Consider the following 26,687-nt stretch of genomic DNA (forward strand, 5'->3'; position numbering starts at 1 on the left):
GGGAACTAATCAGCCCAGAATGAATCAGATGCCTGATTCGTTTGTTTGTGATAATTATAGGGGCTTTAAAAAAACACCAGCCAAGCTCAGTCCACTTTGAAACTGCCAACGAATAACCTCGACAGGTCAGGACTGATTCATTATTTTGAACCGAGGAAAACGGCACTCGCAACAAAGAAAAACAGACTTTTACTTTTTACTTTGTAATTCAGGGAACCTTTGACCTATGAATTCTGAACAAAAATACCACAGCAGAGAGGGAGAGGGAAGGGATGGAAGGTGGAGGAAAGGAAAATACAGTTATCACCAAGGATACTGAAACAACCGGACTAATCGGGCCAAGTGTCTGCCCAATTAACTGATGTCTTCTGGCTTCGGGCCATCCAGAAATCCTTACTGTTAAAGCATGAAGGGTGATGAGGTGTCAGTGAAAATGTGTCCCTTACCATATTTACTTGAGAACGCACTGCACTGTGAAAAGCTATTTATGGTCTTACTCTAGACACGCAATTAAGTCACAAATACATATTTATGTTGACTTCGGGATTACCCATTTCATAATCCTCATTAGCCATTATTGATCTAGCATTTAAAGCTAGGGTTGGTAATCATGGAAAAGCTAGTAAGTGCAGGCTACACTACAAATATGCAGCCGGTACATCCCACCTCCTCCCAGTGACCCTATCATCAAAGCTAGGCCCCAAAAACACAAACACACACTGGCTGACAACTGCTAGAAGATGACTTTACCGAGATTTGCTCGCTAACTTCTGGCTATCGTCTCTGCCTCAGTGGTGTATATCTCTAGGGCTTGTGAAGATCATGTGCAGTGAGAGCAGGGGCAGGAAGGTCGGTTAGTGACAGAGGGGGTACGCCAGCGTATAATTTGGTCCGAATGAAATGATTGGTCGTATTTATTACAGTCCTGCAAGGGCCTGCAAAGGACTTTCTTTATAGGGACGTGGAAAGGATTTTTAAAAATAATATAAAAGGAGAACCAAATTAATAATGGAAATACCACTCTGCTGTAACCACGACAACAATATTAGAGACAAGAAAGTCACATATCAGTGTGTATGACTCAGACTTGACCATTTGGCCGAGAATACTTAAGGCAAGACAAGGTCATGGAAATGGTGCGTGCCTCTGTGCTAATGTGCTAGTTCCTGTGTGTATAAGCATACATGACACTGCTGTGTTCATGTACTGTATCTTTACAAGAGATTCACTCTATTTGTTAAGCTTGAATTGAAGAAAGTATAAATTCGATGCAAGCAAAATGTAAAAATAAGCCTATTCTCTTCCATAACTGTGAAGCGCTCAGGGCACTGATAACAGCATGTGCAAAGAAGTCGAGGAGATGAGGAAGTGTGTTTTTTCACTTCTTGACCTGAATATTCAAACATCCCTGTGGCATTGGACAAAGAAACAGGCAAACACTCAAGTTCACAAAGAGAAAAAATACAAAACAAAAAGGGTAGAGACTTTCTTCCCACGCAACACGGAACAAAACTTCCATGGATAAAACAATCTAGCCTATGATCTCTGCAAATGCTACTTTTCCCACTTTGTTGCATTTTTTATTAATACTAGATTTAGACAGGTGAGGCAGCTTTAGCACATAATTGGTTCTAAACTGTAGAACCACTGTAGCCCACTGTCAATACGGAAATCTTATTTAAACTCTAAAGCCAAGATCTGCCTCTGGCACTGAATAGTTTTCATGTTCAAGTCTAAACATATCCTTGTTTTTCTCCAAGCACCTTCCTCTCAAACCATTTAGCTACACTGCTTTCCCCTCCTTATATTTAACTCTCCAGACCTTCCTTTTACGTTCAATCCTCACGTAGACAGTACTTTCTTATCGCAAAAAATAGCCAGATAAAATCCCAACGTACAGTCATGGACTGTGGGTGGATGCAGGGACAGAGGTTTTTGTGAAACCACAGCGTGCAGCTGCAGCTGTAACCATCCACGGCAGTGAGCACAGCTATGAATAAAGCATTAAAACAAAACGACACCTACGATCTACTGAATATGTGAAACATGGTCCAGCAGAACCTCGCCGAGCTAGATCCCCGGGACGTGCAGCTTCCCTTTTCCGTCACATTCCTCACTAGTGGCTGGTCTCAGTGTTTTCCCGACTATTTTTGAGTCGCTGGGAACGTGGCTGGAGCCTCTGCCCTCAGAGTTAAACCACACCACTCCCAAAGGATGTATAACACACCCCTCTCCACATCCCATTTAAAAAGACAGTGCTGCAATTTAGGACAAGCCTGCCTATAGCCCAGAGCAACATTGTATTACCATGAAGTACTGCTTAAACCAAATTTACATGGGCATTTAATGGTAAGGGTGGATTTCTAAATAATACTACCATATAGAGCTATTACATTATTCTGCAGAATATACTCTACAGTATATAGCTACAGCTATTTTGTTGTACCTAATGACAGGTTTTCCGTCTCTGCACTATAGTTCGGCTTTGGAAATTGCAAAATAATGACATAAAATGTGTATTCATATATTGCCAAAACAAATTATTCATCTAAGGTACCCTGAAGGACAGTCCAGACTCCCACCATATCTAATATTCATGAAAGTAAAAGAATAATTAAACCAAAAAAGGGTCAAGTAGGGAAGTTGCAAGCCTCTTACAAAGTTATTTGGGTGCTACTTGCTGGGAAATGGAGCAAAGCTCGATATTTTATTCTGGCTGAAGTCAGTCCCTAGGATACACAGTTGCTCTGTCATCATCAGATCTGTCTCCCCTGCTTTTTCTCACACTGATGTAGACCCCAAGTTGGCAGCCAGGAAGTGAGCCTGCCTCCTCCCCCTCCTCCTCCTGCTCCTCCTCCTCCCTACCCGTTTCCCTGTAAGCAAGAAACAATAGCTCTGCCTTCAGCACCACACTCTGTGGGAAAATCCTGGGTCCTTGGCCGGATATTGGGACTCCAAGAAAAATCTGGGGAAAAAAGAAAAAGAGAAGGGAAGGAAGGTACGGAGGAGAGACAGAGGGAGCGAGGGAGAAGTGGAGGAAATGAGGACAGCCAGGTTTGGGGAGGAGATTCGCTGCCAGATGTATCGTATGGTTGTTTTTCGCATAGCTGGCGACTCAGTGAGGGAAGACTGATGTCACAGCTGTCAAGAGACGCTTCAATTAAAACTGATGTTTGAGCTCCGAAAAAAAGCCAAAGACCCAGAAATGCCAGTCATCTGTGAAAAAAATACTCTGAAACGGGTCCAGTTTGGCATGAGCCAGTTTCATTATTTATTTTCCTGAAATGTGTTCTTGAACGACAAGAGAATATTTCAGCTCGATCATTCAACAGTCTGGAGAAAATATAGCCATCATTATGTTAAAAGACTTGAGTGGAACTCCGCAGACGTCTGCGGTGATCGTCTGGTTCATACTTCAACAAAGGAGGTCACTGTGGACCGTACAGTGGAAAGGTCTTCTATTATGGGTGGACGGCTTCTCCAGCTCCAAAACAATTTAAATATCATTTGGGAGGTGAAACTGGAGGTGGTGTAATGTACCTGTGCGCCTCAGATGCAATGGATTAGAGTTGCTTGCTCTTATCACAAGTAAACAGGCCTGCATACCTTGCTGTTTTGGAGAATGGCTGGGTAAAGGTTAACTACAAAGCCAAGGCAAAGCTGGGAGACTAAACACTCAAGGGGATTTCCTCATTCCTCTGGCCTAGGTCATGATAATATCATACTTCACAGGGTTGTTTGGAGTGTGACTGCTCCCGAATATAATGCAGGAGGAGGAGGAGAGGCTAGTCGTTCTGTTGAAGTTTGTTTGTAATCACTGCAGTCGGAGAGGAATGCAGAAAATTATCTTGAATCTCCATTATTCATAGGAAAATGCAGTTTGAACAATGGGCTTCTGTACTCAGAGAGTCATGTGGCTCCGTTTACAACTCATTTTACATTGTCACGTGTACTTGCATTAGTGTGTTCAGAGCAGTGCATGAATACAATCTCACACACTCACACAAATGCAGTTTGTATTCCACGGGATTTTTTGTGAGAAAAAACTATTTCAAATCATACCAAGAAGTGTGTGGGTGGGTATGTGCCAGGGTCCTGAGCCAAGTGTGCAGCAACAGACAGGACAGGGTCATGAGAGAGAGTGGGAGAGACGGGGTTCTCTCTGCTCACTGCCTGTCTGCAGGAGCCCCCCCGCCTCTGAGAAGTTATTCCCCTGCTAACAGCTAACCCTGTTTAGCAGAGCACCACCTGGTTGCGCAGAGGTAAAGACGAAGAGACAGGGAGGCAAGCGGAGGGAAATACATTCCAGGCAAGCTTCCACAAGCTCGCATCGCAGAGAGGTGGGTGGCGGATGGAGAGAGGGTGAGACATGTTGGACAAGGAGATGTTGATAGAGGGAGGAAAAAAAATAACGACGGGGAGAAGAGCAACTCGATATCAAATCAACACTCCAATGACTCATCTAGAGAGAATATGAATACGACAGCAAGGAGGGTGATTACCAAGAGAAGAGCAGGACGAATAATTGTTTATAACACTGCAGTAAATCTGGGTTACAAAAGATTAAGTTTCATTTGACATTTCTGCTGGTAAATTTGAAAGTGTCATCTCTCCCCTGACTGGGCAATATGATACTATATATAATGCAAATGAAGTGAGTTTGTCAACCATTATAAATTTATATCAAGGTGATTATCACTTTAATATCTCTGGTTGTATGAGGGCGTTGGGGGCAACGTCACAAGGAATTTTGTATCAAAGTCATGTTAACTCTGCGCAAAATGTAGTAAAAAGAAGACAAAAGGGATTTTAAAGAGTGAAGACAAGGAGAGAGGTCACCTGCCATGTTTCTTAAGGCTCATTTATGCTCAATGTTACATACGTATAGAGAACCAGCAGGAGCCATTCTGTCTGCCTTAAATTCCTCCATATTTTTGCACATCTTCTGAAAACGTACGCATATGGACAAAACAGACATAAACGGAGCAGTACCATCAGAAATAGTAGGGGGCAGTGTAACCAATAGTTCAAGCAAAACGACTACAAGACATGAGGAAGACATTTCAACAATGGCAGAACTTTTTACGTAGAGACTTGGTAAGTAACTACAGGCAAGGAACAGGTATTAAATGTGAGTTGGAACCTGCTGAAGGAAAAGTAGAGGACTGTGTGGGAGCCCTTTGTTCTGAAGAGGTATATTATCAAAACCTCTTCCACCGTCGCTATTTTTGTAGTTGTCAGAAACTTTTCGCGTCTCCGCTGCCCTCTATTGGATGCATTACTTGACAACCATTCCAATTTAAAGGGCAATGTAAGTATGTGGGCAGTGACAGTTACATCATTAAATGAAAGCGAACCTATCTCTTTTCATTTATAAAGGCAACATAAATGCCCCTTTATTCTGACAAATACGTCATCTGTTTGATACATGCAATTTAAGATTCATTTCTCAATCTTTCCATCTCGTGAGCCTCTATGACGCTTTCAACACAAATATCAACTGCAAGTAGATCAGTTTGTAACATTTACACATACATTTTTTTGCTGCAACAGGTAATATTTTCTGGAGGTATCTTTCATTTCCTGTTATTCTTCCTGGTAGATCACCAAAGTAAAGTGGCTTGCATGTCAACGGGTTTTACCGCCCCTTAATTTTAAAGAATAGGTTCAGTGATTTTCTTGAGACACACGGTGTAAGCAAAAGTTACTGAAACAGAAGTAAATTGTGTATTTCTTGGGGCTATTTTCACCCTACGAATTATTGCATTAGGACACTCTATCCATTCTATACAACCTTACTTCTAAGTCAACAGCAGTCACTGAGTGAAACAGGAGTGCGCACAATATCGACTCCCCACCTTCAATGTCTTCTGTGAGTCCCCAAATCCCTAACATCATGTACGTCACTATCCAGATCTGGTCAGGGAGGCGCCCAGTCAATAGCTGTTAAAAGTTTGAGCTAATGCTAAGACAAATGTCTTCTCTTAAGTAGGTCCAGGAAGAGATGTGGAATGCAAGAGGCCCCTTCCTCCATCCATTAACTCATCCCCTATAGCTTACCCTCCATTTTAATTTGAAAAGTACTGACGTGAAGAGATGGGGTAGAGTGACTTCACATCTCCTGTGTGTTTGTTTGTGTACAAGAAACACATAAAGACATAGAGACAAAGAGACTGAGAGCCGAGAGGACAGAGACTTGTAGGCCTGATACTTGAGAGCTCTCCTCCCCTGTTGTTCCTATTGACTCGGCGCTCTAGCCTTCGGGGCGCGAGAGAGCGAATGAGTGATTCAATTATTGACAACACACAACTCTGCCCCATCATGAACATATGCTTCCTCTTTCATCCTCTCCCAGGCCAGCTATATGGAGATCTGGAATAATGGTAATGCATGCCTTCGACGCAGCCCTCTTTCATTCTCGATGGCGAGCTCGACCAAAGTCAACAGTCTAACCTTCAATTTGCTGACACGCATCACAAATTTTTTAAAGCATTCAACTCACTTAATACAAGCCCTCTGGAATTAGACATTGTTATGTACAGCGAGTCATTCTCTTGTCCTCTCATCCATGGGCTTCATTTGAATTTGCCTCTAAATCCTTTTCAAATTGACAATTTTTAACTAAAACATGCTTGTTTGTTTTTTCCAAGAAAGTCCAGCAATCCCCTACAAGTGTTTAAATCCTGATCAGTTAAATGTAACTGGTGGATTCAAACTTGATTTCATTTATAATCTCCTCTTCCAAAATAAATTCACAGGAAGAAGGGGCGGTATTAATGCAATACGAAAGCAACAGCACCAACAAAATGAAACAACTTCTGAAAGTTAACTATTACTGCTGCAAACATGACAATTTATGGGGGATAAAAAATGGCCAACCTGAATGTTACAGGAGATGTTTTGATACCATTTGTCGATTCCGATACCTGAACTTTGCGTATATGCCGATACCGAGTACCAATCTGATACCGGTGCATAAAAAAAAATAAAACAATTTATATAAACTGAATTTGAATCTGTCTGTTTAATCTCAATCTGTCAGGGATAATTGGTTTGGTATGGCCTGGCTCAGGTTAAACCGTTTAATCTGGGTGAAACTAATATAATTTCAAGACGTAGTATCACATCCGTACATAAATGTGCATACTCACCAGCTGTATGTTTGATGCGGCCATCGCAATATCTCTAAATCTAAATCTCTTCTGGGGATGTTCACGTTTGCTTGGTCATCACTAAGTGTCGGTCATTATGCGTTTTTAAATGTGGCGGTTCTTCCCTCCCCCTTCTTTTAAACCACCAGTGTGTCAGACCTTTTGACCCCCCAGTCGCGTTGCCCCTGGGCGCGGCCCTGCATGGCCCTCCTCCCTCCCTCCCCTGTACAAGTGTCTGATCAAATCCTCTGCTCCACTTCATCAGCTCTCAGCAAATCAATGGACATCACAGAGATTATCTTTGACAGAGTAATTACACAGAGACAGAGAACTCAGAGGATGACGTGAAGAGATGGGGAGGAGTGGCGGCGGGACGCCGTGCGAAGCCTCAGCTCTGCATCCACTCCTCGCCTTTCACTGCCCGCCCCGATCATATCAAGGAGATGATTATGATATGTATTCGACATCACGACACATCAGTGTTTCATTTCCTAAAATGAGATTGTACTACATTGTCCAGTTCCCGAAGCAGGAATTAACAGCAGCGACCTGAAGATTACATAAGAGCTTTAGTCACCCGGAAATAAACTAGCACACTAAACATCAGAGTGTAAACAACTGAAGTCTGTCGTTTCTCTTATGTTTTGTGATTTCTTCTTATTTATTTCTCTTTTCTCACACTGCTCGTCCTATCTCCATCCCACAATCACTCCCTCCTTCCTCTAGCTACATGTTCAAGACTGTTAGAATGACTAACACCTCTTTTTCTCACTCTGAAATCCCCCGTCTAGGTTACTAATCAACACGATTGTTGGATCATACTAAAACACACACATGCAAAAAAAATATGCATATCAACACACAGTATGTCAACATACATTAATATGCACCGAAAACTCATGCATGCAAGCAGATACAGTACCCCAGCTTGAGGAGAGGAACCACACTGTTAGTGCATACAAACACAGAGAGACGCTAACGCTTGTGGCATAATATGTAGATGTCGAGCAAGGTTTTTTTTTCTGTAGGGCTCAGCATCGAGAGGACCACCAGCTGAGCTCTCACACTGAAACATATCAGCACATTAAACGCCACCAAACAGTAATTTATGTGTTTACCAAACCAAAGATGGCTTTCTCCCGTGAAGCCACCTCTGAGGAGAATAAATGTTTGGTTGAAGTGGAAGCTGCTTAACTGAACTCTTCCCTCATGATGTCGCAGGAACAAGTTGCAGAATCAGAGCAGCAGTGTTTTATTCATCGTCTTAATGAGTAAATAAATGAAAATGGAATAACTCCGCTTAACTGGAATAACTTGATTAGAGTTGATGTGTAGCTGCTGACTAACTTAATGCGTGTCAGTAGCATGTAGAGCTCATCTTACACCCATGTGATTTTTGCATGATGAATTCAAATGTAATCATCGTGAGGACATACTTTTAAATAACCCATGTGGAAAATGTAAACAAATCTGAGACAGCTGACCAATTTAGAACCATTTTGTAAGATTATTTTACATCTAGACTGTAACAGGTTACAAATAGTTACTTCCTAAGCCTGGACGAAAGGATCACCACCCAACAACAGTCGCCTTTCCACTCATCCCTCCTCTCTTGTGCAGCTATTTCAAATGTGTCCACAATAGAATGAGCTGTGTCTCTCCTGAGACCCCCAAACTCTCTGTCCTTCGGCCACCTATCTTTAAACTGCTAATTGTCTCCAACATATGACCGGGACTGTTAATGCCACACAGCCAAAATCAGCGGCTGACCTCACAGCGTGGCCCAGTCATCTGATTTGTGTTAGCTGGCTGCCCTCTTGTCACACAGGCCATTTAGGACGTGGTCAACAGTCACATAATCCAAACTACTCCTCTGCCTTTTTATGTCAGACGTTATATGTAAATTCACAAATCACACATCATAAATGAGCCACTCTGAATGAAAGCCCTTTGGGAGCTAAAAGCAATTACAGAATAATGGCTTGAATATCCTGAATATACGCAGGATGGAGGTGTGTGTGTGTGTGTGTGTGTGTGTGTGTGTGTGTGTGTGTGTGTGTGTGTGTGTGTGTGTGTGTGTGTGTGTGTGTGTGTGTGTGTGTGTGTGTGTGTGTGTGTGTGTGTGTGTGTGTGCGTGCGCGCTCAGCAGAACAACCTCCCTTGCATTGGCACTGATAGAGGGAAGCAAAGACAGACGAGGGACGAGCACAGCTGGAGTACGAACAGCAGCACAGAGGCAGGGGAGCGTAAACAGTCTCACTGAAGCATCCTCTCTACACGCACACACGAGTCCACATCTCTATTCATGGATATGCACAAAAAGAAAGAAAAAAAAAAGCACCTCTCGCAGCGTGAACTGAAACACGAAGGAGGGTGAGTGACATGTGAAATGCAGGATAACACTCACCAGCCATTGTCAGAATTCCACAGAACAATCAAAGCCGAGCGGAGAGAGGAACCGAGGCTGAGCCAGAACCGGAGGGAAGGGAAATTAAAAATTGAAAAAAGGCAAGGATGGATAAGGGCAGAGGCGATTTCAAAGCTCCATTTTTTTTCTTCCTCCCCTGCTGCTGCCGATGCAGACTGCCGCTTGCCTCTTCTCTTCCTCACTTGTGGTTCTCTTCCTCCTTCTCTCCCTGACTCCTTCCCTCTCTGCTTTAAGGCAAGGGGTGGAGAATAAGCGCTATAATGCTCTCGCTCCCTCTCGCTGCTCCCTCTCTCCCACCCTCTCTTGCACACCCTGCACAGAGCATGCCCTACTTCCTGCCTTGCCTCTGACACGGGACACACTCTTCTCTCTTATGCTTGTGTTCATTCACTCTGACATGAATGAATTAAAGGGTAGCTCCCGAAAACCTGCCTCTGATTTGAGAATGATGAAGGTTTGTCCCCTTTTTCTCACTTGCTCCCTCTTCCCGAGTCCAGCTAAACCCTCCCTTTTCCCCCCGTCAGTGATTGACTGCACCTCCCACCTCTGTTTCGCTGCGCAGGGAGGAGCCTGCATATGGATCGCAGGGGGGGGAATCACATGTATGTGTGTGTGGTTGCAGCCCGGCTTGGCCCTGCCCCCCCCTGTGTGGCTCCAGCGGGGGTGTGTGTGTTGTGTGCTCTTTGTCCTGTCAATTCTGGAGCTTTTCCTGTCAGCCACTATTGCTTGCCTGTGTTGCCACCACTGGCAACACAGGCAAAGGCAAGGGGTAAGGAGGTGGGGGGGTGCAATCAGCCCAGAGTGTTGACTCGGTTTAGCTCATGCTGGGCCCTGGGCAGAAAAAAACACACCATACATATGAGGCTGGAGCTGCAGCTTTGGACGAAGTGACTTGGCCGGTGGGGCCAGCCAAAGGGCTGCTACTTGTAGTTCCAGACAGGAATTTGGGTGGGAGGGTTTTGCCATGCTCAATTTGAGCCAGAATTGGTGGACTGGCAGAGGAGATAGGGCTGAGTTTGAGGTTATTTCTAGAGCTCACACGGTGCAGGAACTGGCACGAGCCGGGGCAGGACACACACGGATAAGGCAGAGCAGCTGTGGAGCTATGGGCTGGTTTACAGAGCCACCACCACAGCTTCTGCACGTCTGCAATGATGTCATCAAATATGACATCATCCACCCCCCCCCCCCCCCATTTTCCTGGACACACAGACACACTCACATAAACCAAATGTCCACACAATAGGGTGCGGAGGACAAATACTGAGCTCAGAGTTCACACCCAGTTTTAACAAAAGCACAGGTCACAGGCGCATTGTAAGCTTTTAAAAGACCAAAACCAGTAAACCTATCCCAGTGGCTTGTTGCTGGCCACCTGTTTCCTCCTGAAACTGAAAAAATAACAGCAGCAAATATAACTTCACCTCCAGCTAGAATTTAGAGAAGGCTTAATAGAGTGGTCAGGGGGCTTTGAGTTGTGTGAATAAATAATATTCATTATTTATATAATGGATATAAATTGCATGATGAAAATAAGACCCACATTTTGCACATTGCATGCTAAGGCTGGTTTAAAATAACAGATGTAATTATCTTTGGTCGGAAATATCATTGATCTCATCATAAAACAGAAATATTATGAAGTTTACAGCTAAAGAAATGTTATTAAGTGTGCATATCCTCTTTATATATTTCTACAGACAACTACTGGCATTTCACTCGGTTTCAGTTAGAATCTGACAGTTTGAAATTCAGGTTTAAGTATATCTGATGAACAAAGCTTTATACAAAACAATATACGTTTACAGGTTTGGTAAAAGGTGTCTCAACATGCGATAAATAAACATCTGTAACTCTAATTTGAACAGTGGACAACAATATTATTATCATCTAGCTTTGTGTTATTGATGAATTATTTATTCATACAGTGAGAGCGATGTCAGGTGCGATCCAGTGCAGTTGGTGGACTTTGTACCTTGGCCTTCTTTGATTAGTTTACTGCAGAATATACAACGTAATATACTCATATGAGTGAATGAACAAATGTGTGAATCTCTGGAGGCGAGTGAAGGTGACTCCATGGATTTATTAGTGCTTGTAGCTGAGCTAGCTCAAACCTGCTGTGGCTAATTCATGTAACAACAAACAAAGTGTTTCAGCGAAAACAACATTTAATATCTGCAATTTTCTGTTATTGTTGTGTAAATACAGGAGACTGTGTATATAAAGATCAACGGCAGGACTGCTCCCAAAAGTGAAGCCAAAGGATCTCAATCGCCCCCTGGTGGCTGGCTGCAGTATAGTTCATAAAACCTGTCTCCTCCACTTTAGTGTATGGGACACTGACCCAACTAAAATGTCAAAACACACGTAAAATAAGTTCTCAAAAAATGGTTTCTGTCATTTTAGATAGTAATTATCACACCGTTGTATGTTTGTGTGCAAATTTTTCCAGTAAGTTTGATTTTAGTTAATCATTCGATGATGTAAAAACGGGAGGAAATGCCATGACTGACAGCTGAGACTGACACGTGAATGATGGAATGCATGCATCAATGGGACCTTGCTAGCGTGGCTCCATCCCCTGATTGGCGCACACTATGAGAAATTGTCAAAACATATTTAAATTGAAGTCTGTGAAGGTTTTCATGCAACGGCGGAGGAAGCGTTCTTTTTACCGGTCGGCTTCTTATCCTGATGCAAACCCCTCTCATGCTTATCACTGTTAATAGAGGCACGCTATGTGTGGCTGCTTTTGAACATCAACCTTTTTTCTTTTTAATACAGCTTAATGAAGGTATCATCAGGAATGCTTCTTCATTAATAACTTCCTCTGAGCAGTGCCTCTGGGCTCCGGTCCATTCATAGATTGTACCGTTTCTATCTATCACCCCATCGGTTTCAAAAAAATCTAAGAAGCGACTCCTTTCTGGTTCACTTAATCCAATTAGATGAGCCGAAAGCTACCACTTCTCTCACTTTCCACGCACTCACGCACGCAGACACACGCAGACACACACAAACACATACACACATGCACACACTCTCTCACACACACACACACATCCAGCCGCTAATCACCGTCCCTTTTATTAGTCCGATTAGCTGCACCTGTAACACGCTGCTTCCAGCTCCTGCAGCCGTTGCCAACATTTAATCACCACTTTCCCCACCACCACCACCAGCATCAAGGCTCCATCAAGTCAATGGGATGATGCTCCGGTAGGTTATGTTGCCAATAATCTTAACGACAACTATCATGCGAGTTTTGAAAGGGCTGCTTTATGACACCGCCTTGGTGACACTATTGCCAAACTGCAAAAAAGATGTGAATAGGAGCTGGAGCTGGGTGTAAGTTAACCCATCAATGAAAATAAGTGTGGGGTGTGTTAGGGCTAAGCAATTACATAATATCAATAGTTATCAATAGCAAAATAACAGCGGTTCAATAATATTATGACTCCATCTAATAATCCCAGAAATACTCAATTACTACAGGTCACTTTTACAGTTTCAGAAAGAAAATCAACATATGCCTACAATAGACATTTCTGCAGTTTAACTTTTGATATTTCTGTAATGTGCAATATTGTAAGATGCAAACAATTTCCAAACCACAGCGTGCCTAAACTCTTTGAATGGATCAAATAGCTGCAGCGTATTTGGATGGACAGGATGAGAGTGCAGTGTGATTGCAGGGAGCTATTTGAGAGAGTTAGCTGAAGCACAATGAAAAGCTGAATGTCTGACCCAGACACAATCCAGCTCATGATGACAGCACTCAGAGAACACAGCCTCTATTTTTTTTTTTTTTTTTTTAAAGGGATACTGAGATCTGTCTGGCGCCATCTCATCTCTCCTCCAATCCAGTGCTTGTCCCTTCATTTACAATTCCCCGTGTAGTGGGAATGCAACGCAGTGCAACGACAGCCATCAGTAAAGAATGCAACGGTCTGCATCACGCTAAGGGAATCCGTCTAATACATTGTGACTGATTCTAGTCAGTGGCAAAAAGAGTAATTTTGCACTGGTCGTCTTGTGTTTTGTGCGTGAGAATGACAAGCGAGTGGCGTGTGAGTGCGAACCGAAATGCACCTCTGACTTGTGGGGCAACCCGACACTTGTGCTCAGAGGGGAACAGACAGCTCGACACCTTGGTACTGCAATGTTTATTTCTAACCAGGTCAGACTGCAACAAACAGAGCTGTGCTGCTGTTATGATCCACATGGCAGTGCCTCTCTTCTCTTTAATTCAGCTTGAGACGTTTCAGATAAATATCGCAGCATTATTATTTCATTAACAGCGCATAAAAAACTGTGTTTAGTAAAGAGAATGACATAACAGGTATTGCATCCATATTATTACATGAAATGCAGAAGATCTACTGTTTAGACATGTGATATAAGGTTTATAAGAATCCATAGAACATAAGTTAAAGCTACTAAATTAATTTCAGTCAGGTAACTCACGTTTGAAAAATCTGAACTCCTTTGTCGGAGCCTTCAGGTGGATGCTGGGGTGGTGGAAGGGCTGAATTGACGGGCAGCGATACCGACGCAGGGCAGCAGAGGAAGGAAAAAATCTTTGCTGTATAAATAAACCACCAAATTGGGAGTGTGTCTATGATGATTGTGGACAGTGTGGCATGTCCCATGATTAGAACAGTGAAGCTCAAGCTGGCTGGACTAACTCGCAAGCATCGCTCCATTTACGGCAAGGATCACTATGAGGTGGACCGTGGTACCGATCCGGACTCGGACGCCATCTTATCCTGGTCCGGAATTATAACCATTAAATCATTTTGACAAGGGCTTTTCTTTTTTTTACCGGCGCAGCTTTTATCGCCTTTAGCTACCCACGAAACTCACAGAGCAAGCGCATCAGTGTTGTCACATGAGAAGATGACAACACTCAGCCAATCAAATATGTGAATTACAATAAGCGTTCTAATCAATGTCTGTGGGCGCACCCGAAAAAAAATAAAAAAATAAAACAATGTCATTAGACTGAAAGAATAAAACAAAGAACGAATTATACAAATATGAAGAAGATGACGAATACAGAGGGAAAGTCTTTATAACAGAAGTTTTAAGAAGGGATTGTGTTTCTTTGTGTCATTGTATTTACTTTTAAAAACTGATATCACAGTTTCCGAGCCTCAGCACAGACACTGTTTGACCTTGGCGAGGCAGCATCTGGAGAAGGCAGAGCAAGAGAAGGATAATGAAGTGCACCAGGATCCCTGAAACCAAGTCTGAGGTGTTCTATCACCCCAAGGTTTATTCACACGCTTTTTAATAATACATTTCATAATTTATTATTTATAATATTTTAAAATAGAAGCAATAGCACTTTAGGAAGTTGAGAAAAAAATGTAAAATTGTTGATGCAGTCAAAGAGATTGATGTGAGAAGGCAGGTCACGAGACAACGGAGTGAAATGAGGTTTGCGCTTTGGAGGTTTCCAGTGATGCAGCATCGCAGACACGACAGGAAGGCCATTCCACAAGACTGAAAGATCAGGGATACATAAGTAACTGAAGTCTTGTGAACACAGGTTGCGCACTGGCTCGTATGATGTACTACAGTCCGACAGGTCGTCAGGTGATTCCTTTATCTTTGCACAAACAATTGGCTGCACTGTAAAGTCAAGAGCGTTTAGGAAGGCCAGACTGTTTGTATTAGGTGCTGAGGATAGAGGCCAGATGTGACTTGGATCAGTCGATGCAGAGTCAGGAGGGCCGGTGGACGCGGAGCCAGCTCGTCTGTTATACGCAATTTAGCAATCCAATTCACTGCTGGCTCACGTCCCCAGAAACAGAAGCACGGATGATGCTGATCAAGCTGCAGAAATCTAAAAAGAGGCTGCCTGTTTTTAATTTTCTGAACATAATGGATAGGCAGATGGTGACTGGAAATGTAAAAAGAAAATCCTCCCCTGCTCCAAATCATGGGACCTGTTAAAGGATGCAGTGAGGATTCGTCTTGCCAAGCCAAAATATCCCCAATATGAATGCTGCCATCGACGCAGTTTGGATCAGTGGATGGAGCAACGGTATAGAGGTCCTGTCAATCATGACGCTTCAGCACCGAGTACAATGGCACCCAGGAGAGAGTATATATTCACTAGATCCAGACATATCACTGACAGCTTTGAGAAAATATTATTTGACGTGTACTTTATTTAACTTTGACTTTATAGTTTGGTCCACGTCACATGGGGGAGGTAGGGTTTATGACCTATTTACTGCAGCCAGCCACCGGGGAGCGATTGAGATTCTTTGGCTTATACACAGTCTATGGATCATTATCAGCTGATGGTGAGCTATACGGTGATGGTAAGTCTACTCTTTTGCCACGCACGCACGCACGCACGCACGCACGCACGCACGCACGCACGCACGCACGCACGCACGCACACACACACACACACACACACACACTCAGGGTAATAAGTGGTAAAGTGGCAGAGAGGCCTGTTAGTGAAGGGAAAGTGGTGAAAAGGCATCTAGAGTCATCACCATGGTAATTTAGTGGCTCTGTGATAGTCATTGAGCATCTGGACTGTCATTCACTCAACTCTTTCACATATGCACTTGATTTTCTTCGATATATATACAATTTTTATCGATGTCCTTTCCAAACGCTTTTTTATCTCTGGACAAAAAGTTCTATTTTCCCTTTTATAATTCCTTTAATAGTCTGTGTGTGACTCTTGTCAATCATTTTAACTCAATCCCTATAGATTCCATAAAATCCCATATTCTTTAAATTCAATCCCAAACATTCGTCGGGGAATCTTTGCCGTTTCTAATATTTACAATACTGCTGCGTGATAAATAAATGAAAAGTCTGTGACCGTAGTAGATTAAAGAGAGGGATGAATGAATAAATGAGAGTTTGCATGTATACTGAGCTCTTCTTTAAAGGGATGCGCAGGGTGCTGCTTTGATGGGGCCCTCGGTATTCCTGTCACGCTCGAGGCCCTATCCATTACAGCTCATTACCCGGGGAGCGAATGAAAGAGACGAGAGCCTCTGGCCGCGCGTGCCCGCTCGCACAGAGGGGCCCAGCAGGGTTAAACATCAACTACACCAGCGAACCCCACAAGCTGGGCAGGTGTCAACAACACTCGGACCGCCCTGAGGAGGATTCTGCTCCAAATTACACAGAGAGGAAAGTGATCAGAGGAGCATTATGGAACACATCGAAACTAATGTCCAACACCGGTCTAATAAAGTACAGTGTGAAAATCATGCTCACATTCTGCCCCATTCACTGTAAGGATGAGCTACATATTCCATAAAGGAAGAAAATAATAAGCAGAAAATAAACTTGCTGAGAAGTGAAGCTAAAGCTGTTTGGAATATATGTGCACATTAGCTCAATTTGAAAAAGAACAGGGGATTCTTTTCCTTTTTTTTTTGACGGTACAATTTAAGTTTGACTTAATTATAAATCAAACTTTATTGCAGCATATAATTAATTTAAAGCAGCGGGAGTTTCACCTTGGTTCTCAGCTGTACTCTCCAATTTGTAGTTAATGTTTTCAGATAGAATGATTATACTGTATTGATTTTTATTTAAAAAAAACAGACAAGGCAGTTGACTAAATAAGAGATAAAGCACATTAGAGATAAAGCAGTAACACTGACTAAAGTATTGACTGACTAAGACAGTATAAATAAAATCATAAATGTTTCCAGGTGCTTATAGACATTCTCATCTGAAGTTAATTCAAAAGCAAAAATGTTTTTCCTATTTTGACCCTCAGACTTTCACAAGCATCCACTTTTCCAGTACATGAGAGGATCATTTTCGTTGAGTTTACGATGATGGTCTATTTGTATGAGTGTTTGAACGCAAGCAGTAACTGAAACAAGCCTCGTTCAGAACACTGAGTAGAGAGTATCCTCAATTCAGGGGATGCATCCTTGGGATCGCTGCAGTTGAAGAGCAATTGCGTCCTTTCGACCCTGAGCAGCCTCGGCCAGCCTATCCCAGAATTCATTGTGATTTTGTAACTGTTTTTCAAAGAGATAATAGCGGCAGTAAAGGGATGTGATGTCCAACGCTTAAGCTTTCAAATGTATGTATCAGGCTTCAACTCAACCAAACAGCTAACGGTGTGCCTGTTAAAAAACACAGGGGCGACTAAAAGTTTTTACGTCGTGTCCACCTTTAGCTATGTTGCTAGGCAACAGCGGTGAGGTGGCACATGCTGGTGACACAAATAGCGGGAATCATCCGTGGAACAGTCCATCTCATCTGGGTTCGGCCTTCCCACTCTACACAGCCCATGAAGGCTGTGTCCTCAGCTACTTTATCTTAGGTAATGCACTACTTTGAGGGTATAAAGCTTCGATACCCATTGACAGAACTTGTTTGGACTCTGTCACAACAGTAAAACAGAAACACACTCTTGTGCCTGTGTGCTACAATCTTAAAACTGAATAGCCATCTCTGTCCTTGAGCTAAATGAAGAGCACTCTGTTTATGAAACCAAAGGCTGACAAATTAGTTTTTTTTTTTTATATAAAAGAAAAAAACACCCAGCTCTGCCTGAGCACCAAAACAACACCACATCACTCTTGAATTAATAAAATGCTCATTAGGAGATATAGAAACAGAGACAGATGAGGCTATGAAGTCGTGTAATCATGACCAAATTAGAGGCATTAGATGAGATGTTATTGATGGCTTCATTGAATGTGCACGGGATGTTGCTCAATAATGCACAGTAGTAAGTGGAACCTGCTCTGTGCAACACATTAATACCCTGAGAGCTCTGATCCATCTTCACCAAATAATGCTGATACATTGCAAATGAGATGGAGTGAGGAGAGATGCCAAAGAGAGGAGGAGGAGGAGGATGCACTCTTCCTCGGCCTAATTATACTGCAGCAACGAGCATAATGAAAGAACTGCTGTTGTGTTTCTCCAGACGAGCAAAAAAATAAACCAGACATTTGATTGTTGTCACTATTAAGTACGATGCCTCTCTGGACAGCGTACACATACACATATACTGTGTGTGTGTGTGTGTGTGTACACTGGTAATCATTAGGATAAACACTGAGTAACACTTATCCTTATCGCATCGATGTCTGTCCAAGTGTACATTTTTCTGGTAATTTGGGTTTTAAATAGTGATTTGATGCTATAAAAACTGGGTGAAACTTCATGCTTGACAGCTGAGACTGACTCGCGATTGGTCGAGTGTATTTTTTCGGTGGGACCTGGATACAGCCGCTCCTCACCATGATCACCACTGCACTGCTTCTGGCTCCACATGACGTCAAAAGCGCAAAAGCCTGTGGATCTGGGACATTTTGATTCAGTTTTTACAAGACAGGGATGTGGAGATGTGTCATATTTTTTTATATGCAGTCTATGGTATGAATTAGCGAATGAATGAATTAGGTGAAGACATAATGAACCAGTTGGAAAGAAAAGAAAGATTGCGTCTGTATGTGTGCATGATTGCGTGTTGTAGGGATGTTGCATGGCCCTCAGCTTTAGAGGAGCGGGACTGAAAAAAGGAGCACGAGGAGCTGGTAAAGGAGACATTTTCCCCAAAAGAGAGAGAGAGATAATATAAATGGGTTGGGAGCAAGCAAATAATGACAAATGTGAAAGAGACAAGAGTCAAGGAAGAGAAACACTGGCGCTGTTGCACGAAATGATGCGGCGAGGGCAGGGAGAGGAGAGGAGAGGAGAGGATTCGGGGGGGCGAGTCTCTGAGCACTCGACTGGGCTTAATGTAGCGTAAATCCACCAGTGAACTGCGGCTCCAAACAACAGCTCCTAACATAACTGAGAGATGCAGATAAGAGGACCAACGTGACAAATGATAGTGGAGCAGGACTGCACCGGAGAGAGAGAGACGGATGAAATAAACACACCAGAGAGAGAGGAGAGTCAAAGAGAGACAGAGGCAGGGACTAAGAAGGGTTAATAGACTTTGGGATTGACTGTCAGTGAATGAGGGAGTGAGACGTGAGGAGGGGGAGACAGGACCCAGAAGAAGGGAGAGAGCAATAGAAAAAGGTTGGATATTACAGTCAGACCACCTGGGGAATGTTTACAGAATTTAATAACTCTAAATGTCATCACTTTATTGGATTTATGTATGGATCTCTCTCTCTCTCTCTCTCTCTCTCTCTCTCTCTCTTTCGCGCGCACACACACACACACACACACACACACACACACACACACACACACACACACACACACACACACACACACACACACACACACACAACAACTTGCACCCCCACCTGCAACAATTACCATGGCACCCATCGCTGCAGCTTTATGGAGAGATGACAGGGAGGTTTGTATGAATTCGGTTACAGGCAGGGGAAGCTCCTTAAAACACACACGCTGGTGCTTCACTGACTTATATGGTCTCTGAAAACTTGACATTACAACTGTCAATACAAGGGAAGACATCACAGAGTTCATGGAACACATACTCAAGACCCCAGTGAGGGAAGATATCCTTGTGAGCACTTTGCATGATCAACACCCTTCGATACTAATGTAAAGGCTACTTTCACCCAAAAATGACATCAGGGATGTGTGTCCATGTCGCTGAGTGAATGGTTGTTTGTCTCTGTATATAATGGCCCTGAGATACGCTGGCGACCTGTCCAGATTGAACCCTGCCTCTCACCTAATGTCAACTGGGGATGGGCTCCAGCCCCTTGCGAGCCTTACAGGATAAGCCATATAGATAATGGATAGATGGATTGCAGTTAGATTTGTATTCATAAACAAAGACTAATAATATATTAAGTCCTAACTGGTTATGGCTGATGTTTATTTACTCTCTCAGAACCGTAGGTCAGTGTAAATCTGGACATTTTATTATGTCCATCCATTATCCTCCCTGAGCCTCTCCCACTATTAGAGGTAGAGTTTAGATTTCAAAGGTGGGACACACACACTAAGGGCAAGAATAAATCCTCAAAGGGGCTTTGGCTTTAACAATGATTGATATGTCCCTTTCATGTCTTTAAAAAAATGCTTATAATAGAAAATAGTCACTACATTGACTTACATCGTAGGGGGAGACGTGCAGAATAAAACCACATTACAGATATGGGAAGTCCTCTAATAGGCCCCTGATATCTTTCCTGCACCTCAAAGCAATATGAATATTAAAATATGTGTTTCTTATAAAACTAGAGCCTGGAGGAAAGCAAGCAGCAAATTAAAGATAATTTTCCTGCACAAGAATCATGATTGATTTGTCCAATACTGCCTTCTGAAAAAGTGTGGGGGGGGGGGCATATCCTCTGTGCACCCCTGTAATTACGCCCCTGACGGACATATATCTCTCAGCGTGCAGCATAATGCTCCCTGCAATGCAAACATAATTGAAGAATATGCTGAGCAGATTGTCTGAGACGTGCGAGACAGAGGGAGCGGGAAGAGAAATACTGATGTAACAAATCTGTTCAGCCATTTTATCCATCTGCTGATATTCAGAGCTGAAGTCTGAGAGTGACGGCAAAAAAGGCTTCCCTGCTGTGTTATTGAAGCAGCCGTTCCATAAAGACGCATGAGTCACCGGTGCCCACAGTGCTGAGAGCTGCAGTTACTCAAGCAGGCGCACACACACTCACACACACACACAAAAACAGACAGCGATATGCATACAAGGAGACATAATCACAAACCATCAGTTACATCAAACTACTCCTGTAGCAACTAAATGCAGACAAACAAGTGTTCCCATGATCCCACAGTGAGGGACTGGATGGACAGGAAAATGGAGCGTGGCTACTGTCCTAATAGGATATAGGACGTAGTTGTCTGTGTGTGTGTGTAAGGGTGTGTTTGTGTGTGTAAGTGTGTGTGTGTGCTTTCAAGGAAGCTGGTGCAGGGTATGACAGTATGTAGTGTGTGTTTGTCTGTCTGTGAGGGGGAGAAAGAGAGAGGTAGTGAGTGTGTATGTGTGTGGACACAAAACCAAAACTTTTCTTGCTTGTACGATGCTGTGGGGAGGAAAGCAGCAGAGAAAAGAGAGGATGAGAAACAGCACTGAATATTACATACTACTGGATTATTCAAGTGTTCTTGCCAACACACTTCACTGCTCTATTGGCACACAGAGATGCTTCTTTGCATGTTGCCGCCACCAATTGGCAATCAGTGGAATTGGGTGGGAGCACCGGTGGGAATGAGCAACATTGTGTATGATACAAAGAAAAAACATGGACCCCCACTAATAAAAACATTGAACACAGAACTCAAAATGTGCATGTACACGTTCTGATTTTTAACTAAAACTATATCTTCTATTTAAAAAGACTAAAATAAAGATGGGAAAAGACAAGACACGCCTTCTTTATCTTGATTAATTCATTTGTATCTGAAAAAAACTTCCATTGGAAAAACATCTGCCAACTGTTTTGGAAAAAAATTACAACAAGATGGCTTAGTGCACTGTGTAACCAACGCACTGGGCTGTTGCTAAAGAAACTAAAAGCCCAAACGTTTCGACCCACTGTGATATTCATCAGTGTGTCCAGTCAAGGTCGGAGTTGATCAGATGAGAGGAGCAGAAGCCAGTGAGGGTCAGATTTATCTCTGATACAAGAAAAACACACAGAGCAGATGAGAGCAACACGACACAGGACAGAGGACATTATCAGGTCAGCACACAGAACAGTGACAGACCACTGCACAGAGACACTTGGTTATATTGAAACAAACACATAGTATAGCCTACATTTGTCCAAATGGTGTCTTTGCAACTGCAGAGCGCTGATTGTCTAAACTGAAATGTATAAACAAAGGTCTCTAAAAGTGAACCAAAGGGCTGAACGAAATGCGCAGTGTATTTGTGAGTCTATTAGCTGCTAACTAGTATTGTCTTTTTTTATTTTTGCCGATCTCGTTAACTAAATACTCGACACACAAAGTCGGAGCCCATCGGATGTTGTTTGATGAAGAATTAGCCTCTAGGGGCAACGACCAATATTGTGGGGCTTCCAATGTAGAAAGCAGATATCGGGGCCATGACTGTCTACCGTTCGCCATATGAGTCAAACTTGTCTCCACACAAAACAGCAATCAAGACATTTTGGCTAATCTCTATTAACATCTATCTGTGTATGAATGTAAATAAATTAAGCAAATGGCATATCTGTCACTCTGCACACGGACTGTTTACCTGTGGGCCACCAAAGCCTGTGTTTGATCAAACTAGAAACAGAAACCAGAAGTATTTTGGTCCCAACAATCTTGGAACAGAATCTGTTTATAGAGATTACTCATCCCACAGCTGCATCCATGAAACTGTTGGTAGGGCCCTTCAGCTGAACGTTTTGTTTATCAGTATCTTTGAGCAGGAAAGTTCACACTTATAGGACACTAACTGAAACGTGTACAGTGGATAGAGTACAGCTCGGGCCACAATTTTCTATTCAAACCCAACTGAGCCAGAGAGAAAACTAACCAAGCGATACCAGAATTCGAGGAACTCTGTTTTCAGAGACCGAACCCGACCCTAGTCAGATATTTTCCCCGATTACAGGCACGTGAAGTGTAAAAAATCAAGTAGATAGCCCAGCTAATGCGACCTTACCTGACCTGCGCCCAAAATACCCATCCACACTGGACTAAAATGACCTAATAAAGGCCTCAACTGCCACAATAAAAGCTTAAATTGATGTTACCTTGAAAATATTATGCAAATATAATGTAATCACTGTCTTTTGTGTGTGCAGTGCTGGTGTGCATGCCTACGCATCGCTGTGTTTCTGCTTTGCTATGTAGATAAGGAGTGTTCAGTTAGTGTCCAGCCTCGGATTAACACAGATGAATATTTCATGTTGGACGTCCAGCTGCTCCTCATCTGCAGGTCTCCCCCCTGAGACCACCTGAGGCTACGAGGCCTAACAATGTCATCACAGCAAACACACACACACACTAAGCATCGACACGTAACACATGATGCTGCGCAAACATTAAAATATGATTATGAAACTGAGATACATGCAACTTTTATTCCTGTACAACGAGATACAACAGCGGTCAGCGCTCGAGCTGTTAAGCGCTCCACTGCGTCTTTCATATTCAAGGCTGAACATCTGCACACCGGGGAGTGTTCGGGGTATAGGATTCCTTCCCTCCTCCCTTCATCTCTACTTTGTCTCATCATTTCTCTTTTTCCTTCTCTCCCTCTGCCAGTTCCCCTGCCCGTCTTCTTCTTCTGCTGTGTCTTCTGCCCTGTGGGGAGACTGCTCCCAGGCTGCCAGGGAGCGTCACCGACTCCCGCTCTCAGCACATTACTCTCTCGTTCTGCATCCTTTTCATGCTTTCTCACTTGTTTTTCGCACGCACGCACGCACACACACACACACACACACACACACACACACACACACACACACACACACACACACACACACACACACACACACACACACACACACACACACACACACACACACACACACACAACGATATCTATCTCCTGCCCTTATAATATCCTACAAGAGTGAAAGCACCAGAGTGGCATTTCTCTCTTCCTCTACTGCATGTGTATGGAGATCATTAAATACGAGTCAGTGTGTGCATTTGTAAGTGAGGTAGGCGTGTGTGTATGTGTGTGTGTGTGTGTGTGTGTGTATGTTGTGTGTTAAACCAGGTGAGATAAGCCACCCCCTGGACATTCCAATTTCCTGTCCGATATTTGCCGTCTTCCCGGAGCACTTTATCGAAGAGAGAAACATAAATGCTGATAGCTTAGGAAACCGTTCTGCTGTTTGAAAAATAGGGAAACTGAGGGCTGAAATTGGAGAGTGATGAGTTGGAAATGGACAGAAAGAGGTGAAGTTGGAATGATAGAAGCGATAAAAAAATGTTTTAAATGGGCAAGAGAATGAGAAAAGACAGCGGGACGAAGAGGAGGTATGAGCTCATTTTGTACGACTGCAGAGTTCGCCATGTTCCACGCTAAACACTTGGTAGCGTTCTCTTGTGATAGTCTGACAGTGATGTTAATGCCTCATTAAGAGTAAGAAGAGAGGCAGCCATTCATCTGCCGGTTTTAGAACCAAAAAAAAAGCAGAAAATCTCTTCAAATGCAGCATTCTCATTAATTAAAACCACAGATGGACACCTTGGCTGTTCTCCAGATGCGCTACAAAGATAGGCACAGGGAATGATAGCTGTTACTCGCTCGTGTATGGAAAGACGATCAAAAAACACGGGGTGAGCAGGCGGCACGGTTACGGATCCACGTGGCCTGGTCTGGAATTCTAATTGACATAGTCAGGCGAGGGTCAATGTTTGCCAAGTGGCCGAGTTTCTGAGGAAATTAGGAGACTCAATCAGAAATGGGCAATTATCACAGCCTGAAGCTAAACACTATCACATGCTGTAGAGCTGTGAGCAGGAGACCCAACCCAGATCTCTACTGTTTAGACTGAGGCAGTGGATGGAGAGGATTATAGGAGAGGCAGGTTATTGTGCAGGACTGGTCGACTTTCATATATCATATATATATAAGTATCTTTCGAGTATTAGGGCCATTAAAAATAGCACAGGTTTCGAGAATAAAGTCAAAATTTTATGAGAATAAAGAAAAAGGAAAAATTAAATCATCATAAAAACTAAAATATTAATTAAAATATTATTCTAATAATATTACATCTTTATTCTCGAAATCTTTTTCTTCACTTTAAGTGGCCCTGGTACTCCTTTGTAGGATAGATGGGTGGATAAATGGATGGAGTAACTATTTCTAATCGGGTTAAATATTTGTTATGTATTTGTGTTTAAGGACCAGAAAAAAAGGGATCAAGAATTGCATGTAAACAAAATATCTACTGAGATAAATCCACTATCCACTATAAGTCTAAATACTTATAATTTATACAGCGTGCAATGTTTGTAGCCACAGGCCTTGTATCTCAGATCAATCCCAACAACAGCATTAGCTGGTATTTATTAATAGAGCCAAAATACCAACATGTTGCTTGTATATATTTATCATACATGCTGTACGTGGTGTGTTTATCTAAAACATCCAATCCAACTAAGGATGTTCTGGTTATCTGATTCGTTTCTGAAGGAATAACATGTGCTTGGTTAGAAAATTTGTTTTTAAGCGATTGGCTACTAACACACAACAATCTAACCTGTTGAAAGTTTCTACTTTTCCCTTCGAGGAAACATTCTATTCCGACCAGTGTTTATATTATTTCTACTGCTTCGCCCAGATGGCGAGACAAAGCAAAAAATTCCTACTTGAGCATAAGTAGGTTACAACCTTGATATTGCAGAGACAAGCCATGACAGTACAGAGGAGAGGAGACTCGTCATGTGTTTCTGAGAGAGAACGAGAGTAAAGAGCGAGACGCATTAGAAGTGACAGATTGGAGAGTCAGGATTTGCTGGTTTTCACAATATACTGACAACGCAACACAAAAACGTCAACTGTGACCTGAATAACCAGCCATCAGAAGGAGCGAGGCACCGGAATAGAAGGCGGCGGACCAACACAAGAGCAAAACAAAGCTGCAGCCCGGCAACCAACGAACCCCTACCTGTCATTGTCGACGCTCCTGAAGCCGGGGAGGATGTGTCTGAAGCTGGAGTTGCGGTCAAGTTTGGGCTGACTCTTGGTGCGTTTTATCGAGCCCTTCAGCCGCCGGCTCAGAAACCCCTGATGGAGAGAGACAGAGACGGTCAATACAGCGGTGTCACTGCGAGTTTGCCACGAGGAGAGTCTCAGAGACGTCAATCACTGGCGCTCAACTTGGCAGCGGGACAGAATACATTAATACCAACATTTACCTGCCGCAACCTTAATCTGCTGAGGCCCGAGGTCACGAGCAGTTAAAGGAGAAACAAATAGGTATAGATTTTCATATCAGGCTGAGAGCAATGTTTACTAGAGAAGCCGGGACAAGGTCATACGCATAATATTTCCTGAATACAAAACTTCTAGCAACATCAAGCACATTCACACACAGGACCATGACTAAAAGAGGATTCTCAGAGAGCGCAAGCAGAAGAAAAGCCGGTCGGAAATACTTTTGGCACAATTACAGCGCTGTCTGTATTTGTGACCTCCAAATACA

General features: G+C 43.0%; 1 protein-coding gene across 12 annotated transcripts in view; it reads right to left on the minus strand.

The window, feature by feature from the left end:
- Nucleotides 1–26,687, minus strand: part of dab2ipb (DAB2 interacting protein b) — a 167,576-nt gene that overhangs the window by 49,940 nt on the left and 90,949 nt on the right. For 10 of the 12 annotated variants that reach the window (XM_034601782.1, XM_034601783.1, XM_034601781.1 and 7 more), the window contains one exon: nt 26,151–26,269. In XM_034601782.1, the coding sequence (XP_034457673.1) occupies nt 26,151–26,269 (119 nt within the window). Of the gene's footprint in view, nt 1–2,025; nt 2,168–9,558; nt 10,053–26,150; nt 26,270–26,687 lie in introns of those variants that run through there. The other 2 variants (XM_034601793.1, XM_034601792.1) reach the window with 2 other exon arrangements.

The sequence above is a fragment of the Hippoglossus hippoglossus genome, chromosome 12 (genome assembly GCF_009819705.1).
Source record: "Hippoglossus hippoglossus isolate fHipHip1 chromosome 12, fHipHip1.pri, whole genome shotgun sequence".
In the NCBI taxonomy this organism is placed as follows: Eukaryota; Metazoa; Chordata; class Actinopteri; order Pleuronectiformes; family Pleuronectidae; genus Hippoglossus; species Hippoglossus hippoglossus.